The 10,184-nt window shown below is 43.4% G+C and overlaps 1 protein-coding gene across 1 annotated transcript in view; it reads right to left on the bottom strand.

Annotated features, from left to right (window-relative positions):
• The window catches only part of eif4g1b (eukaryotic translation initiation factor 4 gamma, 1b), a gene marked incomplete at its 5' end in the record, with an annotated part of 130,333 nt that overhangs the window by 24,907 nt on the left and 95,242 nt on the right, over positions 1-10,184 (bottom strand). The window contains 4 exon segments of the mRNA XM_014026429.1: positions 5,990-6,249; positions 6,322-6,436; positions 6,536-6,647; positions 6,730-7,017. Coding sequence (XP_013881883.1) covers positions 5,990-6,249; positions 6,322-6,436; positions 6,536-6,647; positions 6,730-7,017 — 775 coding nt within the window.

The following is a 10,184-nucleotide window of genomic DNA, read 5'->3' as shown; positions in this document are numbered from 1 at the left end:
CAGAAAAGCTGTATCACAGTATGGTCCTAAATATAAATAAGTTTAGCTAATCAAGAACCTTGTTTTTTATATAAAATTGTGAATGAAATCTGTGGATCTTTATGATAAATTAAAATAAGATAAACTCTTTCACCTAGAGAACATGGTAAGTTGTTTTTATTCTTTTAATATATATAATGTTTTTGACTGGGGTGTTAAACAGAGAATCATCTTTGCTTTAATATGGAGCAAACAAATGTTCTGTTAGTTAATGTGGTTTAGATAAACTCAGTGAATCTCACAGACAGCCTGCGTGCAGTGACACGCTCATACAGCAGTCTCTCAGGAGGAGAGTTTAGTCACTCACACAGAGTTGGACAGATCTGTTCAATAACAACATTCTGAACATACATTTAATATAAAGTTAGGTTTTACAGACCAAAGTCTCTGGTAGTTCAGGAGCAAAGTGCAGGAGGAGAGGAGATGTGACTGATCGCTGCAGTAGCTCGAGTCGAGCCGGCCCGCTGCTTCAACCAAACTTGCTCTCAATGAAAGTCCCGCCCTGTTCTGCTCTGATTGGACAAAACGGCTCTGGACTTTGTCTGATTCGCTGAAGACAGTGTCCATTTAATCCTTAAATCAGGGTCCCGCTGTGGCGCACCGAACAACAATCCATTCACATCAGTGCCGCCAGATTCTTTTTTAAATTTTTTTTTTTAAAGAAATCAGGTCGCATTTGCGACCAAACTGGTTGCACTCTAGAGCCCTGCTAACTGTTGTTTTGACAGACAACCAGGTACAATCTTAGGTACGCAAGGGAGCTTTATGACGTTACATCTGGTGCGCTTTTCCCTTTTTTGACCGCGCATGCGTACCTGCGCACTGCTTATGTGCCACTCTGTGTATGAATGTATCTCATTATTACAGTAAAACTGATCCATTTATGTTTTCATTATTTTACAGAAAATGGTGCGAAGGATAGTTAACCAACCCCTCACTTGACCTTAAAAGCCCCTCGAGACAACTTTATTTCCCCCACTTAGAACCCATGCGAAGACTAACCACAGTGACCTTATGCTCAATAGGTGAGTTAGAAATACACACATTACTGATGTATCAAAATGACACTTCTAGTGTGTGGCCCGGCCCTTTGTTTATTTTTCTGTATTTGGCCCTCACTAAAAAAGTTTGGACACCCCTGCTCTAAGTTCTTTTAGCTAGACATAGACATGTTTGGTGTCTACAGAAATGTCAGAACCTTGGCTACAAGCTGGTATAAACCATTTCTATGCACACTCAAGACAGCAATTGAAGATAGAACTATGAAAGTGAAAATAAAATTGGTTAAAAATATTAGGAAAGTCAGAAATGTCAAAATAATATTTGTGTCAAATAGGAGGCATAATGTGTTCTTTTTGTTTTTGATATTGTTGAATTATGACTACTTTTATAAGGTTCTGTATGTTGTATTCATGACTAAATCCAGCAAAATAAACTATTTCAAAGATAACAGATCTTTGTAATACTTGGTTTATTTACATAACTTTATTTGCTGGATGTTCGGCCCCTCAGCTGTTGGTCTGCAGTAACTGTGGCCCCTGGAGCAATTTAGTGGAATAGCCCTGCTATACCGTGTACTTGTGTGCGGTGGGGGTGATAAGAGTTATCGTGCATTTATCGTTATCTAGGTGAACTGGTCAATATATCGCCGAGCTCTACCTTCTACACATCTGATTCAAAATGTTCTTCTCTGAGCACATTGGGTTTAAAAATGAACAATACCCTGAAAAGTAATAAACTACTGAGCCCCTAAAGCAGGGGTGCCCAACCTTTTTTGAACCAAGAGCTACTTTTGAAGTCGGCAGTTTGCCGAGAGCTACTCAACCAGTCTCAGTATAAAAAAAAAAACAAATTTTCGTCTCCCTACTCCTCACTTCTTTAAAGTAAATAAAACAGAACGTAATGTGTTGCTAGTTTTATTTAATTTAAAGTATTGTCAAACAAAACTATCTACTTAACCATATATTTACCTACAAAAAAGAAAAGATAAAATTCTTACTTAACTCCTGACAGAGAAACATGAAAGTGATGCTTGAACAAAAAAGATCAATTTTTTTTTCAGCCTTCAATTAGTACTCCCTGTAACGTGTGAGCTATGAGGGCTAGAAACCTGCACACTGAGAGAACCACAGACTTAAATAACTTTGGAGCACGGGAACTCATCTCCATTTATTCAAAGAACTCTCCTCTCTTCTCTTCATACAGGGGAGGAAAAAACAAAACATAAAACTATCAATCAGGGTCAACATGGCTACCACAAGAGTACCGCCCTTTTTTCAAAGTCAAAGCACACAATATAAAACTCTCTTGTTTATACTATTACAAAAAGTGACTTACAATGGTGCAGATTCACAAATCTCCAACAACTATTTCAAACCTCCATCTCTGTGCAGCAGCATGCAGGATGGTGTCATCTGTAGGTGCTGGTCCTTACTGGGCCAGCACCTGGATGGGGGTGGGCAGTATGAGATGGTTGAGGCGCAGGCAGGTCTCCAGATGATCAGTTATTGTGGATCTGTTCATGGATTTGGTGATTTTCATGTGAGAGAAAGCTGACTCACACAGGTAGATCCGAAAAGTTCTGTCAAGTTCAAAGCACCTTTTCTGATGTTAGGATACGTTTCCTCTGACAGCAGACTGCAGAACTCTCCATCCATGTGACTTGTTGCTCAGGATTTGATCCCAATGTCATTTTGCAGAGTCAAAACCTCATTTTCAACACCAGAGCAGTCCAGCAGAAACACAGACACGAATTTGGACACAATGTCAACCATCCTGGACAAGGTCTTCATAGCTGACTCAATCTCACTTTTATTTTTAAAATCACAGAAAAGCATGTCTGCATCATCAAACGCTTCTTTCATAACTCGTTCATCACTGAAAGACCTTTTTTTTGTGTTGAGGCAGGATGAGCTACATTAGCCTTACCTCTGATGTGAAAATCGATGCTGTGCAGTTTTAGGAGGAAATCCGTGTTTGTGCGTTGTTTTAAAATGCTGTTCCACGTTATCCTTTTTGGACAAGGCAGCGCTCGAATTACATAGAAGTCCTTTTCCCACTCCAGGTGAAAATAATAAATTTTTGTTTGCTTTTTAGCTCGTTTGTCGTTCATTATTTTCTGCCTCAATATCATGTATTAAACACGTGACCCTAAAGTCTCGCAAGATCATGTTCGGAGCGCTGCTGTTTCACAGCACCCAAAACTCGTGAGACTACCCTCCTCTGAGCTTCATTCTAACTCCGGCAGAAGCGGTGGAGGCGGGAGGAGATTACATTCCTGAACACGCTCCCTCCGCTCTCCTCCTCCCACCTCCACCGCTTCTGCCGGAGTTAGAATGAAGCTCAGCAAGCTCCCGGCCGGAGCGCAACCTTGCTTTAACAGCTGACAACCGCTGTCATCAGCTGTTAGAGAAAGTTGCGCTTTGCGGGCACCTGGGAATCAGCTGGTGGATGACCAGTCAACCGCGAGCGACTGGTTGGGCACCACTGCCCTAAAGGGACATGGATTGGAAAAAAAAAAACCTCTCTCGTTCCCACGAGTTAGTAACTCGTGTGCACGAGTTTGTATCTCATTCCCACGAGTTACTAAGTCGTGCGTACGAGATACCTCACAGGATCTTTCAGATCGTTTTGGACTATAGATGTGTGTTTACTGAAATAGAAATGTGTGACATAATTGAGCTTTATTTCCAGTTTGGCCTGAAATACAAACAGGGCTGTGTTACTTGTTCTCTGATTGGTGCTGCAGCTTGTTGACAGTCTCGGAGCCTTTCCACCCATGGTTCCTGGATGTTTACGGTTTCCTTGACAACGGCGTAGTTTTACTAAAGCTATCCAGCTGAAAATAAATAAAATGCAGATTAAACATTTAGGAGGTCTCTCACCTAGGTTGGAAGGCACGTATCAATATGCCTGATAATACGAATTTAGGCGCAGTGAGATCCTCCTCCGGGACACAGAGCTGAGGCGGTCCGGCAGATCTGTGGCATCACACATCACATCACACTCATCAGCTTCATCTTTACACACGGAGCAGGTCTACATATAAAGGAGGCGGTGTCTTATTGAATCTAAAATAAATAAAAGTTTCCCATCTGATCATCATTTCAGATGATCTAGAAATCATACTGAATGCATCTGCAGGAGCTGACAGTGCAGTGAAGAAGGACAGGAGGCTTGGAGCGCGTCTGAGATGCAAAGGCACAGCGCGAGTGTGCTGCTGGATTTCCTCTTGCTACAGCTTGTGGCATTTGGATAAAAAATCTTGCTGATTTCTCACTTTGACTGGAGAAACTGCAGCCACCATATTTAGTGGCTGCAGTTTGCAACATTATGCCTCCTTATTTTTGTCTCTACCTCCTTTGCAGAAGGACGAGAGAAGAGGGAAAAACATGAAGGCAGAGATGCAGTCAGTTGTTAATCACAATGCGCCGCTGCCACAGTGTTAAATATTGTTAAATAAAAACAGAAATAGAACGTGGATTTGATTTTTGTAATGAAAAGTCTAATAATTAAAAAAAACTCTAAGGAAAATCTCAAGTTATGCACAGTGAGTTTACATCTGCAGCGCACTCGCGCTGTGCCTTGTGCCTCAGAGACGCGCTCCAGGGCCGAGCGCAATCCCGTCCTTCTTCACTGCGCTGTCTCACCTCCTGCAGATGCATTCAGGATGGTGTCTAGATCATCTGAAATGATGATCAGATGGGAAACTTTTATTTATTTTAGATTCAATAAGACACCGCCTCCTTTATATATAGACCTGCTCCGTGTGTAAAGATGAAGCTGATGAGTGTGATGTGATGTGTGATGCCACAGATCTGCTGTCTTGTGAAGCCTCGTTGCTACAGCCTGGATCTCAGTGCAGCAGATCGACTGCTTTCCCCGATCAAAGGACAGCGAGCCGACCGCTTCAGCTCCCGGAGGAGGATCTACACTCACTGCGCCTAAATTCATATTATGGTAATGGTAATGGTACTGAACTTATAGAGCGCTTTCTCAAGTCCCTCCAGACCCCAAAGTGCTTTACACAAACAGACATTCACACTCACATTCACACACTGATGATGGCAAACTACACTGTAGCCACAGCTGCCCTGGGGCACACTGACAGAAGCGAGGCTGCCATGCACCGGCGCCACCGGACCCTCTGACCACCATCAGTAGGCAAGGTGGGTGAAGTGTCTTGCCCAAGGACACAACGACTGAGACGGCTGGATGGGGGATCGAACCAGCGACCTTCCGGTTCCAGGACGACTCACCTAACCACACCGCCACAGCCGCCCCTATCAGGCATGTCTTTGCCCCTATCAGGCATGTTGATAAGTGCCTTCCAACCTAGGTGGTAGACCTCCTAAATGTTTAATGTGGATTTTATTTATTTTCAGCTGGATAGCTTTAGTAAAACTACGCCGTTGTCAAGGAAACCGTAAACATCCAGGAACTGTGGGTGGAAAGGCTCCGAGACTGTCCCCAGGCTGCAGCACTAATAGGAGAACAAGTAACACAGCCCTGTTTGTATTTCAGGCAAAACTGGAAATAAAGCTCAGTTATGTCACGCATTTCCATTTCAGTAAACACACAGCTGGTCCAAAGCAATCTGAAAGATCCTGTGAGGTATCTCGTGCACACAACTTAGTAACTCGTGGGAACGAGATACTAACTCGTGCACACGACTTAGTAACTCGTGGGAACGAGTTACTAAGTTGTGGGAACGAGATAGTGTTTCTTTTTTTTTCAATCCATGTCCCTTTAGGGGCTCAGTAATAAACTGAAGGTTTGTTGATCCAAACCGGCACATTTTATCCTCACATCTTTGTCTTTATGTGGGATTTTGTCAAGAACCTGTTCACTACGCTAACTATGTCCTGCTGGAGCCCCCCTGCAGGACCACTGCCCCACACTTTGGGAACCTCTGACCTAAATGATGCATAGTTTAACACCAACAGTCTACCTTTCTCTTTGCTCCGGGCTCGCTCTCTGCTGCTTTGACTTTGCTCGTCCGTCATGCTGGCCACTCGGCGGATGGGATCAGAAGACCCACCCTGCCCTCTTTCCCGGCTCCGCTCATCCTTCTCCCGGCCGAAGCTCTGTTTGGTGACCTGAAGCCGGTTTCGATCGCGGTCGTCTCGTCTCTCGTCCCGTCGGTCAAAACGATCGCCACTTCGATCAGAGCGTTCGAAGTGGTCGCTGCGCTCTCGACTCGAGCTGTTTCTGTTGGCAGAGAGTGGGGCAGTTAGAGGCGGCAGTGATGATGAATAAAGCACATTTATTTTATTTATTTACCTCTGAGGAACTCTTCTATCAGATTCTAGTGAAGATCCAGACAGCGATGAAGACTGCTGTAAGGCGGAGAACCTGTTCGGAGTGCTGGGGGCCAGACGGCTTCCTGACTCTGGGCCTGGATGTAAAGTGAGCATCATTAAGTGAGTTTTTATTTAAATCTGCTAAACTAGAGCAATAGTCTTTACCTAAAAGCACATTAACCATGAGAACGTACCAGAATCTGCAGGTTTGGAGCTGCTGCCACCACTGCTGCCCTTACCCCAGCTGCCCCAGGTGCCTTTACCTCCTGGGGCGAGCAACTGATTGTTGAAGTCCAGAACTGGTGTCTGAAAAAGCACAGATTGCTTTAAAAACCAAATAAAGACCGGTTTGTGTTAATCCTACTGCATAAACACTGTTTCTTCTTACCTTAGTGATTTTACTAAGGCGAGACGTGTCAATGGGTCGGTTTTTGGAGATGGGTACCGTGTTCCAGCCCTCATCCTGTGGAGGTGCTCCACGACCCGGGGTGTGAGGGCCACCCCGACCTCCTGGACCTCCACTCATTCTACCTCCTGGACCCCCACTAGAGTCTTTCCTAGAGATGAGAGCTTGCTGCACCTTCATCTGCTCCCTGTGTTCCTCCAGCTCAGCATCTTTGTGGATCTGGTCGATGGTTTTGGGCCCCTGATCGCCTCGCCGGGGAACCCAGTTATTCTGGGAGCGGGTTGTGGAAAGAAAAGTAAAACAGCACAGGTATTTGTCCAGAACTCTCAAGTCCACAGTGTTTAATATCATTTCAAAGTGTCAGGTGAACGTTTATGCTGACAGAACACTGGGCTGTTCGTGTTCGCACTTCTCCAGACTCTGTTTATGTTTTGGAAATGGGATGAACTTTATTCCACTCTATAAATGCTCAGAACAGCAGGTGTCTGATTTGCACTGAGCTTTGGTAATGGAAATCTCAACAGGTTTGCTGAAGGAAAAGATCAGGTGGTTCCTGCAGCTAGGGGGCGTGTCACTTTTCCTTCAATAAGGATCTCTGATTTGTCAGGTGCTGACAAGCCTACTGACTTGATTGGCAGATAGAATTATGTCAATTTTACAAGAATTGATTGAAGTTTTTAAATAATTACTATTATCCGGACAATTTCCGAATAAATTATGTTGCCTGCCTTTTTTTAAGAAACATTATTGACTAAAAGCAGGGGTCTCCAACCTTTTTTTCTTTAAGATCTACTTTTACAAAATGAAATTGTCCGAGAGCTACTTTCTGCAACATTTAATTTTAAACTTAAGCCATTAAAATAAGCTTGTTTTGCACAAAAAACATCGTCTTCAATTCACATGAAATTATTACAAAAAACAAACAAAACAAAACAAACAAACAAAAAAAAAAAACACTGAATTTACATGAATGTGCTTTTTGTGATTATCTATTCATAATATAGTGTATTTCACACTAATAACTTAGGGTTTAACTTCAACAGATTTGTGCACAAATAACGTCAGGTGATGGGTCTCAGATTTTTTTCTCTGCACTGTGGACTAGGGCTGCCACAAACGATTATTTTTATAATCGATTAATCACCGATTATTTTTTCGATTAGTCGACTAATCAGATCATACGTTAATTGAATACAAACATAGAGCTTATCACGTCAGAATGCAGCTGCTATTATATAACCATGGTTAGATTTTAGCTATATGCTAACTAAAAATAATTGCTGTGGAAGGTAAGTTCTGCTCTGCAGATATTACACAGGTTTCTCTTTCATTTTCTTAAAATGATCCCACACTTTGAGCTCTGTTGTCAGGTAGCCATGATACCAGAGCCTGTCTGTATAATGTCTTGTGACGTCCACGGCCTACCCCAGTTACCACTACTGTGCATGTGTGTCAAGGACAGAAAGGCAGATGTGGCAGTGGAAAGTGTCAAAGCAGTTTGGAGAGAAAAACAAAGTAAAGACCAACAACAACAACAAAAAAAAGAATTAATCGATTATTAAATTAGTCATCGATTATTTTAATAATCGATTAGTCGTCGATTAATCGTGGCAGCCCTACTGTCGACTCCAGTGGGAAGAAACCCCGTGCAGTGACATATACCTAAAGCTTAGGTTATAGCTGACGCGACGCACAGGGTGCGAGGGGGTTTGCATCAAAAGTTACGCAATCGCGGCATCCCCGCCCCTGCGCATTGTGTCCTGACGCGTGGTCGTGCACCTCAGAAATTTTGAAGCTCCGCAAAGGCTGCGCACCACTCGTCGCGAAGGTGCTCTCGCTGAACAGGTCCAAATGTACCGGCATCTGTATGATTCCTCCATGAGAGATCATAAAGATAACCAGATGGCACAAAACTCATGGAAGGAAATAGCAACGGCTTTAAAGAAAGATGAGTTAATATGCCGGACGACATGGAAAAATATTTGCGACTGGTTTGTGATCCTGGAGGAAACAAACCAGTGTTGCTCTCTCAGTTCGTGAAGCACAGAGAAACAGATAATTTGGAAAAAGAGATAAATATTGTTACTTTGTTATGTGTAACGTCAAGCGTTTCTTCTTCTACACTCTTCCAGACTACTTTTCCGTTGGTTTGGCACCATACTGCCGTCTGTCGGTGACGGAAGAACAGCGATAACTTGAACATCAACTATGTTTTCACACAGCGTGCGGCTCAGGAGCGCCCACTCCGCAGAGCTTGCGCAACAACCCAAAGCGTGACTATAACCCAGCCTTTAGCGGGAGGAGTTTCCCAGAAGTTTGGCACAGTCTCAAGGGGCTATGAAAGGTCTGTGTGAAAACAAACACCGAACAACCATACTGAGCCCTAAACTGTTTGACAACCAAGGGAAGGGACATCTATAGACTGATTTGCAATTAAATGAAAGTTTGTTTGGCCAGTGACAAATTAAATGTTTCTTCTCCTAATTTTACATAAGCACTGAAGAGCTACTTTAAATGAGCTCACGAGTTACTGGTTGGAGACCCCTGGTCTAAAAGAACCTTTCTTTTTTTTAAACTTAATTTTTGATATGTTTTTTATACAGAACAGCAACAAGAAAGAAGAAAGAAATAATACTAACAAGAGTAAAAAAGAAAAGAAAAGAATAATAATAATACATTAAAAAAATAATCACAACAAGGACATTAAACAGCAATCAGAACAGTGAGGTCACCATGGGAGGGAGACAGCTACACTTCACAAAAAGATAAAACTGAAACTGACAAATTCTGACAGTTGGGTTACTGCAGATGTAAAGTTCCATGAAGAGTCAAACAGGTGTGAGATTTACCAAGTCATGCAAAACTGCTCTGCACCTAACCCCGGATTTCATCCTTAAAGTGTATCTTACCCCCCCCGTGAAAAGATAACTCCGCCCCAAGGCGAAATTTGAAAAATGCATCAAAGTGGGTAGGGGAGGGGGTTAGAGAGCAGAGGTGTGGCCAGGACAAGATAACGTGACAGCCTCGGCTGAGCTGTCCGCCTCACAGGACAGAGTAGTGGAGCGCTCCGCGACAGCCTGACAGAAAAAAATAAAAGCATACAGCTGCAGCTGCTCTCAAGATCACTRGTTTAAATCAKGAATAAAAGTGTTGGGTCTTGTTTGACTGAAGTTTGGTCCATTAGGGCTGCAGCTGCCCCGCTGTGTTTCTGCCTTTTTTTCCCTCCTCCCCTCCCGCTGTGCAGGAGTACTGCTGGAGTGTGTGTGTGTGTGTGTGTGTGTGGAGAGAGAGGGAGAGAGAAAGAGCAGCGCAGCAGTCAGCTCTCCCCAACCAGGTCAACAGACGATCATGCTAAGCTTGCTAACTGTTCCACCCTCTGACTGCTGCAGGGGCGTGTCTTAGAGAGAGGCTTTTATTCCAGAACACAGCCGCTGTGA

This window comes from Austrofundulus limnaeus, unplaced genomic scaffold, assembly GCF_001266775.1.
Source record: "Austrofundulus limnaeus strain Quisiro unplaced genomic scaffold, Austrofundulus_limnaeus-1.0 Scaffold553, whole genome shotgun sequence".
In the NCBI taxonomy this organism is placed as follows: Eukaryota; Metazoa; Chordata; class Actinopteri; order Cyprinodontiformes; family Rivulidae; genus Austrofundulus; species Austrofundulus limnaeus.
Note: the sequence above shows the minus strand (reverse complement) of the source record. Positions and strands in the feature narration are given on the sequence as shown.